Raw genomic sequence first — 14,903 nt, forward strand, 5'->3', positions numbered from 1 at the left:
CTGTTTCCTTTTCCACTTCTCATATGATGCATACCCTGATGTAGTCAGTCTCTCACTGTTCCACATATGTGGTTCTTGTTTCTGATCATTCTCAGTGATGGTCCCTGGTCTTTGTGTTCTGTGCTCTAACCAGGGTAATGGGAGGAAGAAACCACCCCCAGCCTGCGGAAACCAGGTGGAGGCCGAGGTTATTGTCCACTCTGACTTCAGTGCATCCAAAGGGAGCCCTGACCTCCATCTCCAAGACATAGAGCCTCAGGACTCTCTGCCTGCAGAGGCTTCTGGCCTCTCCTCTGGTGTTGTGGATCTCAGGCCCCAGGCAGACTGGCTAGACAGGGAGCTGGAAGGGTGTGAGCAGACTGCCACTGGACCAGACAGACTTACCTGCTTGCCAGAGGCAGCCAGTGCCTCCTGCCCGTATCCAGATCTCCAGCCCAGTGAGGCTCCGGAGGAGGCCTGTGGGAACAGCTGCCAGCCCAAAGCCCCCTGCTCTCCAGGAGCCAGCCCAGGCCTGCCCAGGGTCCCCGTCTCCTCTGCTTAGCTCCCCTAAGCAGAAGGTGCAGTCTAAGCAGGCTGATATGGCTCATGGTATGTGACATGCATGGCCATGCCTATACACATGTGTACCTGCAGATATCATCAAGCCCTTTGGAGCCTCCTAGGATGCTTTGGCTGGGGGGAGAGGAAGAATTGGATCATTCACTCCCCCCACACTCTTTGTGACACACATGTGATATGTGAGAGACATGTGAGACACAGCTACGTGTGATGTGCACATGTGTGAAGCCACATGTGTGTGTACTGGTTGGTGAACTGGGAAACCCTGGCTACCATAGTGGTGACTATGGCCTAATCGATTCTCCAGGTCAGGACAGTATCCCAGAGTGGTCAGTCCCCATCGCTGTGGGCTCCCACCTCTGTCACCCAGCCTTTTATTACACACTCTACGAGTGTCTCCAATGCCCTGTCTGACAAAGACGGCCCCAGCCCACTCTCCTGTCTGGCTGGGCTGAGCGCAGTAGGCTCTGAATGCCTGACATTTTAGCCACACCGCCTTCACCTCCCATAACCCCATGACCCAAATTTAGAAGGTGACCCTGGCTCCACTCAGAGCAACTCTGTGTCTGATTTTATAATTTGGGAAGTGCCTGGCTTTGGAAATCTATATTCTTTCCCCACTCCCTCCCTTTCTCCCCATTCCTTGCTCTAGTGATCTATCTATAGATATCTTGCTCTCTGGGTTCCAGTTCCAGTGTCCTTCCCAGTGAGGTCTCCCTTTCCTCTCTCGTTTCCCTTTGTCTCTGTCTCTCTTATCCCTCATGTCTCTCCAGACTGTGCCATCCAGTTCTGCCTGGCTTTAACCTCTGCACCCTTCCCTAACAACATGGCTACCTCATGTCTGCTTCAGGCCACAGCATGACTCCTATGTCAGCCACATTCCCTTGAACACACAACCCTCCCTCCATCTCCTCCCTCACTTCCTCTGCTCAGTCCTCCTCCACCAGCCCCCTCCCCAGGCAGACCACCGACCCCCGGGCAGGTTTGGAGAAGACCTAGCTTCCACTTCCTCTTTTTCCTTGGGACTGGGATGGGAGGGTTCTCCACAGAGCTGATGAATTCAAGTCACAAGGGAAGTTTTGAGGCAGAAGGGAACTATGGCCCAGAGGCTTGGAATAAAGGGATTTCCTCCTTTCCTTTCAGGATGGAGGTGGATTGTTACCTTTCTTCCCTAATGAAGCTGAAAGGGGAGAGGGGAGCTGGAGTAAGGGGTGCAGCCCAGCAGCTTGCACCCCGCCCCAGCACATTGAACGGGACTGGATCTAGGGTAGGGGGACTGGAGTCTCTTCCTCCAGGAGGCTAGAAGGGAGGTCTTTCATAGGAAAAGTGGGTTTGGCTTGTTTTATTTTTTATTTTTTTTCTTTTGAATCCTGAAGTAATTTTCTGTTGACCCGCTGCACAGGGACAAGCTTGACTTCTGTTTCCTGTGCAGTGAAAACCCTGTCATTTATTTGATTTTTCACCTCAGCCCTCACAGGAGCATAGAATGTGGGGTCTCTTGCTCCCTAACTGCGTCTTTTTAACTGATCTGCACATCAAGAGTTAACTCTGGCTTCTGGGCCAAATTAGAAATAAGCAGTCTATCTTTCTTTTCTTTTCTTTCCGTCTTTTTTTTTTTTTTTTTTTTTTTATCGTTGAAATGTCTCTCAGTGGAGCTGCAGCCTCCTCAGCCCCTGAATGCATCTGTGTTTATTACACTCGGGTGTCACTCATGGTTGACATCCTCACCTACATTTCCTCCTCCTCCCCTCCTTCAGCCAGCCTATGATAACACTAAAGATTATTAATGTCGGTTTTGTATCTCGTTAAAGACAGAATTGTCACTTATACTCTTTCTGCAGCATTCAGCTTTGCGGTAGCTGACGCCACTGTGTATGTTTCATCGTTGCTGTGAAGGTCAAAAGCCTCATTTTATTTTCCTGGTTTGATTTTTTTTTTTTTAAGAAAAAAACTGCTCTGAATTAAATGGCTGTTTTAACAGTAGGCTCTTAGCATTACACCACATAGTCATTTTTCATGTTCTTGTTTAACAGGCACTGAGGTTCTGGTTTAAATTAAATAGCTGCAAATGAGACAATTTATAACCCATTAGGTTGGGTGGAAAATTGTTTCTCAAAAGCAAATAAGTAATAAATCTGGTATCTGCCTATAACTCACAGTTGATAAGAAAGTGGCCATTACTCACTAGCATTATATATGATTTGGGCTCTGGGTAATTTGGAAGTGTTAGGTTTGTGTCTTTGTAGCAGTATTTTTATTAGAAAAGAGTCTATTGGCCTTTTATAGGGTATTAATCCCTTTGTCACCTACCATTGATGCCTTAAGTTTTTGAGTCTCATTTAAAAATCTTCCTTTTCTTGATGCATGACAAGTGTAATCGGTACTTGCTCATTTATTTGTCTATATTTAGTTTATGATGTATTATTTAATTATTTTTCCAGCATTTTTTCCTTATGAATATGATATTCTTTAGTGTTAAGCTAAGGCATTGATCATGTATCTACCCCCGTCATGAATTAATAAACTATTTTCCAGACATATGTTATTCTTTATGGAACTAATGATTCGAATTCTCTCAGCTTTTCTACCCTGGGGAGTTCATTTCCTACAAGGATAGGAAATGGTGGTTTTTTAAGGGTAGAGAAAATGTTCACAAGAAAGAACTAACCCATCTCCTTCCCTCAACAAGCACTTAAGAAAAAGACTTAAGTTTAGGAAAAGGGGCTGGGGGTGTAACTCTGTGGTAGAGCACTTGCCTATCATAAGCATTCAAAAGGCCCAGTGTTCAACACCCCTCCCCACACAAAGAAACCATGAGGGAAGATGTGTTCTTTGATGGCATGCAAACTCTCTGGGGACCTCTCTGCATCTGGGTACACACTTTCCTGAACTTTCTTAGGTACAAGGAAAGAGCTGTGGGTTCCACAACCATTCTTTATAGCTGGTCATCAAAATTACTGATGCCTGCACATTCACACACATGGGCACTATGTCTGTGAGCTCAGATTCACAGATGCATAGTCACCTACACAAACACACTGTTGTCCATTAACTAAGTGCATACACAGTCTGACATCCAGAACTCCATACTCACACCCCACGCACATCTCAGGATCACAGCTGGCAGCTGCTCCAGGCTCTATAAAGAGCCAGGAATGGATTTTTCTATTGGAAGAAACCAAGAGCCAGAGACTGTCCTGACCAGGACCACCCCCAAAGTGGCGGGTGGGCCAGACCCAGAGTTAATTGACAGATCATACAGAGAGATACTGCACATTTTGCATGCAGTAGAATAGCCATTATTTGCATATCACTCTCAGACCAAGCGTTGTGATAAAGAAGAATTAAACACTTGTCAAGATGAATTTAAAATGACAACAATTCAGGACACCAATTTGACCTCTCAGAGCCTAGGACATGTCAAGAAGGGGTTGTTGAGGATTCAAGCCCTGCAGGGGAGTAGTTCCAGGACTTTAGGCCTGGGAGGTCCCTCTTTCCCTACCTTTCCTATGGCCAGTAGAGGCCTCACTTGCCAATTCTCACAATGAAATCCATTTGGGGTTATGACACACTGGGTCCCTGACCTTGAATTTCTCCATCACCTCCCACTGCTCACTGCCTTAAGTCTTGTTTCTCAGGCTCATCTTCCAGTTTCTACTGCAGAGTAAGGAGTTCCTGGGCTGTACAAACCCTCTCATTAGCAGACTTGTCCATGTAAAAGCAGTCTGATTTCTGCAGGCATTTACCACCAAAAATGACTTTATATAACACTCCTAGTTCCAAGGATCCAGAGTTAATATCAAAAGACAGACTTAAGGCTTGCACAATGATGCACCTGTAATCTCAGCTACTCACAATGCCAAGGCAGGAGGATTGCAAGTTTGAAGCCACTCTGAACAAGTTAATGGGACTGTATCTCAAAATAAAAGGGGCTGGGTTTGTGGCTCAGTGGTAGAGCACTTGCCTAGCAAGTATAAGGCACTGGGTTCAATTCCCAGCACTGCCAATCTAATGGCAGAGGAGCAAATAACCGAGTGAAGCCAGAGCTCCAGGGCTAGCAAGAATACATTTGCCCTAAGAGACATGCTTGCCTTCTGTAACATTCTCATAGGCATCTTTGTTATCCTCTTATGTTTTCTGACACGAAACATCAGAATCTGTGTGACACAGAGATGTTATTGACAATTTTAATTTTCAGTGTGCTTTCCTGGTTACTAAATCATTTGTCCAGGCCTGTGCCATTTAAAGGTCTCCTGGGTCGTGTAGGAGAGATATGGTTATCTTCACCTTTCAGACAAGCTCAGTGAGTGATTTCCTGGGCCAGGCAGCAGGCAGAAGTGGGGTGGATCCTGTTGGGTCTGCTCTTCTCAGGCAATCTACCCAAGATTGAGGAGTTGCCTTAACTCCTCAGTCTAGGAAAGCCAGTCTTGCGGCAGAACGACCTATGCTTTGAGTTTGAGCGGAAAGACCAGGTGCCCACGGAATTCTCAGTCTCTGACAACTTTGAGTAGCTTCTAGGGAATTAGCCCTAAAATAAAGTCTTGGATACATTGGAGGAGGGCGCAGCAGAAAGAGTGGGTCAGAGTAAATCCCGCAGCTCTGCGTGTTTCTTCTAAGCCCTGACGTGTTCCACAGTCCGCTGGGTCTATACTTCTCCAGACGCTCAAGTCCGGGACTGGCGGGCCGCGAGGGGACACAGGGCTACAGCCCGAGACGGCGCCGGCCGCTCCAGCCACAGTTCAAAGCGCAGGGGGCGCGTCCGCCGCGCAGCCGGGAATGTCCGGCCGCTTAAAGCGCTCGCCGGCTCTTTTGTTCCCCAGACCCGGCCTCCGGGGAGAGGGGGCTGGGGGAGGGGACCCGGAGGGGAGAGAAGGGGGGCGGCGGGCAGAGGAGGAGGGCGGGGCGGGCGCGGGCGGTGCGAGTGCGGAGCGCGCACCCCGGGCGAGGCTGACAGATCGCCGGAGTGGGTGCAAGATGGCGCAAGCGGAGCTCCCTCTGCGCCCCCCGCGTTCCTAGGCAGGCATGCGGCCCCAGCCCCCAGCCGCCCGGGCTCGGCCCCGGCCAGAGCCCCGGCCCCGGCCCCGGCGCCGGCCCCGCGGGACGCTGTGAGCCAGCCGCGAGAGGCCCGGGAGCTGCGCGTCGCCGAGCCCAGCGGACCGAGAGCCCCATGGCTGCGCCGCGCACCGCGTCCCCGCGCCGCCCGCCCGCGCCGCGCTGGCCCCGGCTCCTGCTATCGCTGCTGCTGCCGCTACTGCTGCCCGCGCCAAGCGAGGGTGAGCGAGGGCGCCCTCAACCCCAGCGGCTGCGGACAGAGCCCAGGGCTGGACCGGAGGGGAGTAAGCGGGCGCGAGGGGCGGACCCCGGGAGTGCGGCGCGGACCTGCGGGCAGACCTGGCTCAGGAGGGACCGAGCGGGACCGAAAGGAGAGGGACCGAGAGAGAAACCGAGGCGGGGCTGCCTAAGACTGAAGCGGGGTGCTGAGAAGGGAGCCCCAGGAGAGATTCCCGGGCTCGGTCCGCTACCGCTCCGGGACGCAGGACAGGACCCCGATCTCGGACCGAGTGGCCAGGAGGGTGGCGAAACCGGAGCTAGGGGAGGGGAGCGGGCTGGCGTTGGGGATACAGAAACCAGCCAGAGGAGACTGCATGGCTGAGTCCCAGCCAAGGGGGGCGAACTGGGATGCTTGTAGCCTAGCCGTGGACCCTGAGTCGCCCGAAGCGACCGACAGAGGCAGGAGACAGTAGACCGCGGGGCGGAGGCCGGATCCCAGTCCACTGCGCGGGACTGAGAGGGCACATCCCGGATTTGGAGTTGAGACTGGGGCAGGGAGTGCTCAGGACAGATTGAGGAAGAGGAGGAGGAAGATTCTGGGGGGCGGCGTGTGGGGAGAGAGCGAGCCAGGAGAGAGCCCAGGAGAGAAGGAAGAGAGGAGAACCTTCTGAGAGCCAGAGCCAGCCACCGGATGCCCACGTGCCGCGCCCTTCCCCAGAGAGTGTACTCGTAGAGAGACCCTGTCCCTGGGCTCGCGGCGCTGTCCGGCTTTGCTGCCCTGAGCTGCATCACCAGCACCCTGTTCCCTTGGTGACTGTAAGGGGCCCATCAAATGGGAGAGGGATGCCAATCTAGTCCCTTCCTCTCCCACTCCAAATTCTCAGCAGACACACATTTGGGCTATTTTCTCTCTTCTTCCCTTCTAACAAGCAGAATATTGCGTTCACATCAGGGAGAAACTTTAGTCTGCGTGTTGGCTATACCCGGGTTGAATTAGGGACTGAGGCAACTAAAACTCTGAATATGGGGAGGATGGTGAGGGTTTGGAGTATGATCCTCAAATGCCTTAAAACCTCACATATCCCTGGGGGGTCTGGGCGGTCCCCAACATTCCCGAACTCCTTTCTCCTCACCCATTTCCCAATATCCCCTAGCAGGGGAGGGCTCTGGTCTGTTGGGCTGGGCCAGTTTCAGGATCACTATTTCCCTGGAGATGTGAGCAGGAATTTGTGGCTGCCCATTCAGACCAGGTGGGTTCATTCCTCCTGGAGTGAAGTTGTAACAGGTCTGGTAAGTTGCCTGCTGGAGAACTTGGTGACTTGGCATCGAGCCTGGGATGCTTGTTCCTCCTGTCCAGCTTCTGATTTCCATATCAGCCTCTTCTTTTCCCTCCTTCTTTCCCAGCTCATTTCTTTTCTTCTGCAAGAGTAAAAGGCTCTAGGTCCCTGTCCTTCTAAGTGTTGGAAATCTTAATTGGTGCTTGTGACTTCTCATCTCTCCTTATAACAAAGGCCACTGGACCAACACCCAGAGCAGGGAGGGAAGGGGTCTACAGGCCACAGCCTAGCCTGTACCCTGGGTAATGGGCCCCCACCTCCTGCTCCCAATGCCAGGCATTGAACCAGGCCTCTGATGATTTTGCATGATTTATTACTATCTCATTCCATTTCTTTAGAACTTTTAAATTTCCATAGTGCCACTGAGTTTGTAAATCATGTCAAACAACCCTATGACACAAGCTACATTGTTGTTCCCTAATTCAAACAGATGAGAAGTGAGAAGCCAGGACAAGTTGATCCTTTCACCTAAGATCACCTCCTGAAATCTGTGAGACTTCAGTGCTTATCCAGGGTGACCCCAGAAGGGCAGCAGCTGTGTTGGAATCAGTCTTGAATCACAGATTTGTAGCTACTAACTGTGAAACCCTGGGCAAGTCCCTTAACATATTTGGGCTTTAGTTTCTTTTTTGGTGAAAGAGGAAATGGTACAAATAATACTCATCTTTCTGAGGTGGTCTGTGATTAAGAAAATACTGCTTGGGATGGTACTTTGCAATGCATAAGGTTCTGTATATAACAGGGATTTCTATTAACATGACTGAAACATGGGAATGGGATGCTAGGCCCAGGGAACTGGAAATCCCAGTGTGTGGATTTTACACTAAGGTCTCCTTTTCCTCTCATCTCCCCTTCCCTGATGCAGGTCTTGGCCACTCTGCAGAACTGGCATTTGCTGTGGAGCCCAGTGATGATGTTGCTGTCCCAGGGCAGCCGGTAGTGCTGGGCTGCAAAGTGGAGGGGACCCCTCCAGTGCGAATAACCTGGAGGAAGAATGGGGTGGAGCTTGCTGAGAGTACCCACTCTTCCTTGCTGGCCAATGGGTCCTTACTGATCCATCACTTCAGGCTGGAGCGGGGAGGCAGCCCTTCAGATGAGGGTGACTATGAGTGTGTGGCTCAGAACCGCTTTGGACTGGTGGTCAGCCGGAAGGCTCGAATCCAGGCTGCAAGTAAGTGCACACCCCGTTTCCTTTTGTGTAAGTCAGATTGGTAATCCAGGGTCACCTGGGAGCAAGGAGGAAGTGCCATCTCTTGAAATGTTCTGGAGAACTAATTTCCCAGCATGGGTCAGTTAAGAGGTGCATGGCATGAATTGGGGTGATAAATTGTATCATGTGCTCCTTTAACGGATTGGAATGTTGAATGCACAAGAATGTAGCCAAACACTCCCGGTGTGGGGGTGAGGATTCTTGGGCTTTAGTCTTGGACCAGCTTGTCTTAGCTGCATATGTCTGTACTTCAAGCATCTTGGTCCATTGAATATGTTTCTTATGTAAATAATGCCTTATTTGTGAGTGATGTAAGAAATTTTTGTGCTACATGCATTTTTTTTTTGTGTGTGTGTGTGTGTATGTGTGTGTGTGTCTGGTGCTGGGAATTGAACCCATGGCCTTGTGCATGTGAGGCAAGCACTCTACCAACTGAGCTATATCTCCAGCCCCCTACATGCATTTTTTAAACATTTATTTTTTAGTTGTAAGTGGACACAATATCTTTATTTTTTAAATTTTTTTTGTGGTGCTGAGGATCGAACCCAGTGCCTCATGCATGCTAGGTGAGCACTCTTCCTTTGAGCCACATCCCCAGCCCTGGCTGCATATATATTTTAAATTATGTGCTGACTTTAGAACCTTTTGGGTAGTATAAGACCTCTCTATACAAGCAATGGAGTGCTGAAGCTTGTCACCAAACTTATTTTAAAAGTATATGGTAGGTTGGGGATACAGCTCAATGGCAGAGCATTTGCCTAACAAGCCTGAGGCCCTGGGTTCAATTCCCAATACCACAAGAAAAATAAATCAATAAAAAAATATGTGGTAGGGGCTGGAGTTGTGGCTCAGTGATAGAGTGCTCGCCTAGCACATGTGAAACACTGGGTTTGATCCTCAGCACACATAAAATAAATAAATAAAGTAAAGGTACTGTGTCCATCTACAACTAAAAAATATATTTAAAAAAATATGTGACTGGGGGCAGTGGAGCACACCAGTAATCACAGTGGCTTGGGAGGCTAAGGCAGTAGGATCACAAGTTCAAAGCCAGCCTCAGCAATGGCACGGTGCTAAGCAACTCTATGAGACCCTGTCTCTAAATTAAATACAAAAATAGGGCCGGGATGTGACTCAGTGGTTGAGTGTCCCTGAGTTCAAACCCCAGTACCAAATTATATATATATATATTATATTTAAGGTTTATCTCATTGATAGCATCCATCTTTATGCTAATGAGCTTTTTTGGATGAGAGAGAAAAGGCCAGACAAGGTATTTCAGCTCTAGAACTGTGCTTTGCTGGCCCTGATGGATCATCAATTGTTGTGGTGATAAAAATAATAGTTGTACTTTAGCTGCTCTGTCCTGAAAATTCTGCTATTATTATTGTTGTGTTTGATTCATGCTGTGCTATGCACATCCGGAGTGTGTTGGTAAACCAAAATTAGTGATGCATCTTGGGGAGGCAGCAAGCTGAGGACACCTGCCGAAGTCTGGCTTGGCACAAATCAGGAGCCACTTGTCAAAAAGAAACTAACTTTATTTTTAGAACTACAAACGCCAAACAAAACAGCTCCAGGGAAAAACCCTCAGAGCCCAACTGCCACCACCGGCTTCCACAAGCCTCTCTCCCCCACACCAGCCTTTCAACCTCCCACAATCCTCCTCTCTTGAGGCCGATTGGCTGGGTTGCGTGGGCAGAGCCAAAGAAGTCACCCAATGAGCAGCTCCGTGGAGGAGCCAATCAGCTAGATGTTGCTGGGGCCGCTGTGAGCCAATCATCAGCTGGCAGTCTGAAGGGCAGGGAAACAGTCCAATGAACATCACCGCAGAGGAGCCAATCAGCTAGATGTTGCTGGGGCAGTCTGAAGCTTGCTGGCAGCTGGAAGTTTGCTGGGGCCCCTTTGGCTGTGGCTCTCAACATCTCCCCCTCTGTGTTTAAACAACAAGCATGTGGCTTAGGGACCGTGCCTGCCTTAGGTTGTCCAATACATATGGTCCTTACCCGTCTTCGGATGAGCTGACCTCAGGGCGTCAGCCTCCTGTCTTAGGTTGGTACCATTGTAATTGGATCTTACCCGTCATTGACTACCGGTCCAGTATACAGCCACACCTGTGGAGAGGTCTCAGCAGGGGGGGGGGTGAGGTTCTTTGCCTCACCTCTGTTGACCCTCAAATTTTAGCTGAATGATCATGACAAGCAGAAGGGAGGAAGATATACCAAGTCAATTGACGGCTCCTTTTGGGAAAATTGTACCACCGATGAAATCATCAGCAAAAATACCCCAACACTACCACAAGTCGCTGCACCAACAGATAGTTCACAATGCATACAAATGACACATAGTTCTGTAAGCAGTTCAGTGCAAGTTCTGTAAGCAGTTCAGTGATGGCTATTGCAGAAACTGTAGATTAGTTTTATCTTTGTCTTCACCGGCACAGGGATGAAGATAGGAATTCTGGCAATAATGACTAAAGAAAAAATTAGGTAACATTCCAGAAGACACTAAAAGAAAACAATTTTCTTAACAATTTATATTATCTTCATCTGAAGATAGAAATTCTGGCAATAATGGCTAAAGAAAAAATTAGGTAACATTCCAGAAGACACTAAAAGAAAACAATTTTCTTAACAATTTATATTATCTTCATCTGAAGATAGAAATTCTGGCAATAATGGCTAAAGAAAAAATTAGGTAACATTTCAGAAGGCACTAAAAGAAAACAATTTTCTTAACAATTTACATTATAGTGAAGAGAATTATTAAATATAATGAAAACGAAAGGTGAGAGTAAACAAACAGATCTGTTAACCTCCTTTTTTGTTTACATATTAAAACAATTCTTAACAGTTATTTACCCAATTTAAATTAAACCATTTAAATCACGTGAATAAAAAAAAAAATTTGGATCCATCTTTTCATGAGCGCTCATCATATATATGAAAATACATACATTGGACATACGTACATTCAAACATATAACACAAAACACAAGTGTGCACACATAATATAATACATACAACACATAACATAATAGTAAAGGCCTTATAACTTTTTACAGGTAAAATCTCTATTGCAATGTTTAAAAACTCTATAGTCAAAAAAAAAAAATAGAACTGATCAGCAAAACATTAACCTAGGTCTGTATGAGCTCAAAAAAATAAAATAAAACTTCATGATATGGGAAAGGGCAATAATAAAATAGATATTGAAAAAAGCATCCTGGTTCTGTCGCAGATGTAAGGATAGCCAAATTAGAGTTTTGGATATCAGCTATTATGGATTTGAGCTAAATCATCTTCTTTTTGGTCTGTAGAAATCGCTTTAGTTAATCTCTCTGGAATCCAAATCGGTTGCTGTTCTCCCTGTGGAAACACAAAAACAGACCCCCGACTCCAGACAATCACTGGGTCAGGATTTTAGTTAATCTCTCCGGAATCCAAATCAGCTGCTGTTCTCCCTGTGGAAACACACAAACAGGCCCCCGACTCCAGACAATCACTGGGTCAGAACCTTGGTTAATCTCTCTGGAATCCAAATCGGCTGCTGTTCTGGGTCAGAACCTTGGTTAATCTCTCTGGAATCCAAATCGGCTGCTGTTCTTCCTGTGGAAACACACAAACAGACCCCCGATTCCAGACAATTACTGGGTCAGGACCTTTCCATTGTCCTGTTAGAATATCTTTCCAAAGTACCTTGGGCTTATGTACATTTTTTGGACACATATGCCTTTCTGCAGCACTAAGTCCTGATGAATCCAAATTTAAAAAGTTTAGAGTAAAAAGCGTTATTTTAAGTTTATCTTTGGGGAATATATACCCCTTCCCAATTCCATCTTTTTGCTTTAATAAGTACATTTTAATAGTTTGATGAGCTCTTTCAACTATGCCTTGACCCTGTGGATTGTATGGGATTCCTGTTATATGAGTAATGCCAAATGATGAGCAAAATTGTTTAAAAGAAGTAGACGTATAACCAGGGGCATTATCTGTTTTTAACTGTTTTGGAATGCCCACAGTGGCAAAATTTTGTAAGCAATGAGCTATAACATCTTTAGTTTTTTCACCGGCATGAAGGGAGCCCATCAAAAATCCAGAAGAAGTATCAACTGTAACATGCAAATATTTTAATTTTCCAAATTCTGGCAAGTGTGTGACGTCCATCTGCCAAATATGGTTAGGCATCAATCCTCTAGGATTGACTCCAAGATTAACTTGTGGTAAAAAGGTCACACAATTTTGACATTGTTTTATTATTTGTCTAGCTTGTTCCTTAGTTATTTTAAAACGCTTTTGTAAAGTATTAGCATTGACATGGAATCTTTCATGAAAATTTATAGCTTCTTCTAGTATAGAGAAAATATGTATGTCACGTGTAGTTTTATCTGCTAAATCATTGCCCAAACTAAGGGCTCCAGGCAATCCTGTATGTGCCCTGATATGTCCTATAAAGAATGGATCTTTTCTGTCCCAGATTAAACTTTGTATAGTGGAAAACAAAGAGAAAACAGTAGAAGAAGGGGAAATTCTACCAGCATCTTCAAGGGATACTATAGCATTAACTATATACTGGCTATCAGAAAATAAATTAAATACAGAATCTTTAAACATCACAAAAGTTTGTAATACTGCATTAAGCTCTACCTTTTGAGCTGATTGTTTGGGTACTAAAAATGTAAAAGTTTGATTAGGTGTAATTATTGCTGCTGTACCATTATTTGACCCATCAGTGAATATATTTGGAGCATTCATGATAGGTGTTTTTCTTGTCATTTTTGGAAAAATTACAGGATGCAATGACCAAAAAGACAATAAAGGATTAGATGGTAAGTGGTTATCAAATGAAACATTAGATTTGCACATTATTATTGCCCAAGTATTTAACTCATTAGCTAATTCATCAATTTGATTCATAGTATATGGAGTAATAATTTTATGGGGAGAAATTCCAAACACTGCCTTTGCTGTTTTTATTCCTTTGAGTATTAATTGTCCTACAGCCTCAGGATACCTAGTAAGAATAGTGTTAGGAGAATAAGATAAATGTATCCATAATAATGGACCTTCTTGCCAAAATACTCCTGTAGGAATATATTTTGTTGGTAGTACAATAAATAATAAAGGCAAACTTATATCAATTCTATCCAAATGCATATTTTCCATATATGTTTCAATGATTTTTAATGCCTTTCTTGCTTCAGGCGTTAACATTCGGGGTGAATTTGGATCTGATGGACCTTTTAGGATATCAAATAAAGGTCCCAATTCTCCTGTTGGAATACCTAGATAAGGCCTTATCCAATTTATGTCTCCTAATAACTTTTGAAAGTCATTAAGTGATTTGAGTTGATCAACTCGTATTTGAATTTTTGGTGGACGGACCATGGTTGAGGATAATAGAACTCCTAAATAATTAATTGGAAAATTTAATTGTACTTTATCTATTGCTATCTCTAGATTATAATTTTTTAATAAGTTTGTAAGTGTGGCATAACATTCTAGCAATGTGTTTTTAGCTTTGTGTGCCAATAACACATCATCCATATAGTGAAATATTTGTAGTTCAGGATTTTGATTTCTAAGTGGCTGGATTACTTTGTTAACATAAATTTGACACATAGTTGGGCTGTTAGCCATCCCTTGAGGGAGTACTTTCCATTCATATCTCTGATCAGGACCTTCATGATTTAGTGCAGGGATAGTAAATGCAAAACGTGGACTATCCTCAGGATGAATTGGAATTGAAAAAAAACAATCTTTAATATCTATAACTAAAACATACCAAGTTTTTGGCAAAGCAGACAATTGAGGAATCCCCGATTGAGCAGGTCCCATAATGACCATTTCATTGTTAATGGCTCTTAAATCTTGCAGTAATCTCCATTTACCAGATTTCTTTTTGATGACAAAAATGGGAGTATTATGGGGAGATACAGAAGGTTGTATATGTCCTTCCGCTAATTGTTGTTTGACCAGATCATGGGCTACTTGTGTCTTTTCTTTAGTCAAGGGCCACTGAGGAACCCATACTGGTCTTTCTGATTTCCATGTAATTTTTATTGTCTCAGTGGCCCTTTGTGAAAATCCAACCCATGTCTGTCTGTTCCTTGATCTATTTGTATTGGTGCTGCTATACATTGTTCTTGTCTTTCTAATCTTTTTCCTTTCCTAAAACCTTGTCTAGCCATAATAGTGGGTGCATTTTGATTGATATTATTTGTTAATGTCAAACCTAATTGATCTAAGACATCTCGTCCCCATAAATTTACGGGAAGATAATCCAATACATATGGCTGTATAGTTCCTTCACATCCTTCAGGATCCTTCCAATCTAATAGCATTGCACTTCTATCGGGATTAGTCGCCACTCCTAGGCCTCGAAGCGATTGAGTGGCTTGTTGTAATGGCCAATGTTTTGGCCATTCTTGACGAGAGATGATGCTAAGATCTGCACCTGTATCCAGTAGCCCATTAAATTCATGTCCTTGAATATTTAGTTTTAGCATGGGTCGAGAATCTAAATTT

General features: G+C 45.5%; 2 protein-coding genes across 4 annotated transcripts in view; both read left to right on the forward strand.

The window, feature by feature from the left end:
* Positions 1-3,098, forward strand: part of Igdcc4 (immunoglobulin superfamily DCC subclass member 4) — a 37,881-nt gene extending 34,783 nt beyond the window's left edge. Inside the window, exon 20 of the mRNA XM_078049452.1 lies at positions 134-3,098. Within this exon, the coding sequence (XP_077905578.1) occupies positions 134-541 (408 nt within the window). The 3' untranslated portion in view covers positions 542-3,098. The remainder of the gene's footprint in view (positions 1-133) is intronic.
* A 2,412-nt stretch (positions 3,099-5,510) lies between these two features.
* Positions 5,511-14,903, forward strand: part of Igdcc3 (immunoglobulin superfamily DCC subclass member 3) — a 48,655-nt gene continuing 39,262 nt past the window's right edge. For 2 of the 3 annotated variants that reach the window (XM_078049466.1, XM_078049467.1), the window contains exons 1-2: positions 5,512-5,831; positions 8,032-8,337. In XM_078049466.1, coding sequence (XP_077905592.1) covers positions 5,726-5,831; positions 8,032-8,337 — 412 coding nt within the window. In that variant the 5' untranslated portion in view covers positions 5,512-5,725. Of the gene's footprint in view, positions 5,832-8,031; positions 8,338-14,903 lie in introns of all 3 variants that reach the window. The other variant, XM_078049468.1, reaches the window with a different exon arrangement.

Source organism: Ictidomys tridecemlineatus, chromosome 5 (assembly GCF_052094955.1).
Source record: "Ictidomys tridecemlineatus isolate mIctTri1 chromosome 5, mIctTri1.hap1, whole genome shotgun sequence".
NCBI lineage: Eukaryota > Metazoa > Chordata > Mammalia > Rodentia > Sciuridae > Ictidomys > Ictidomys tridecemlineatus.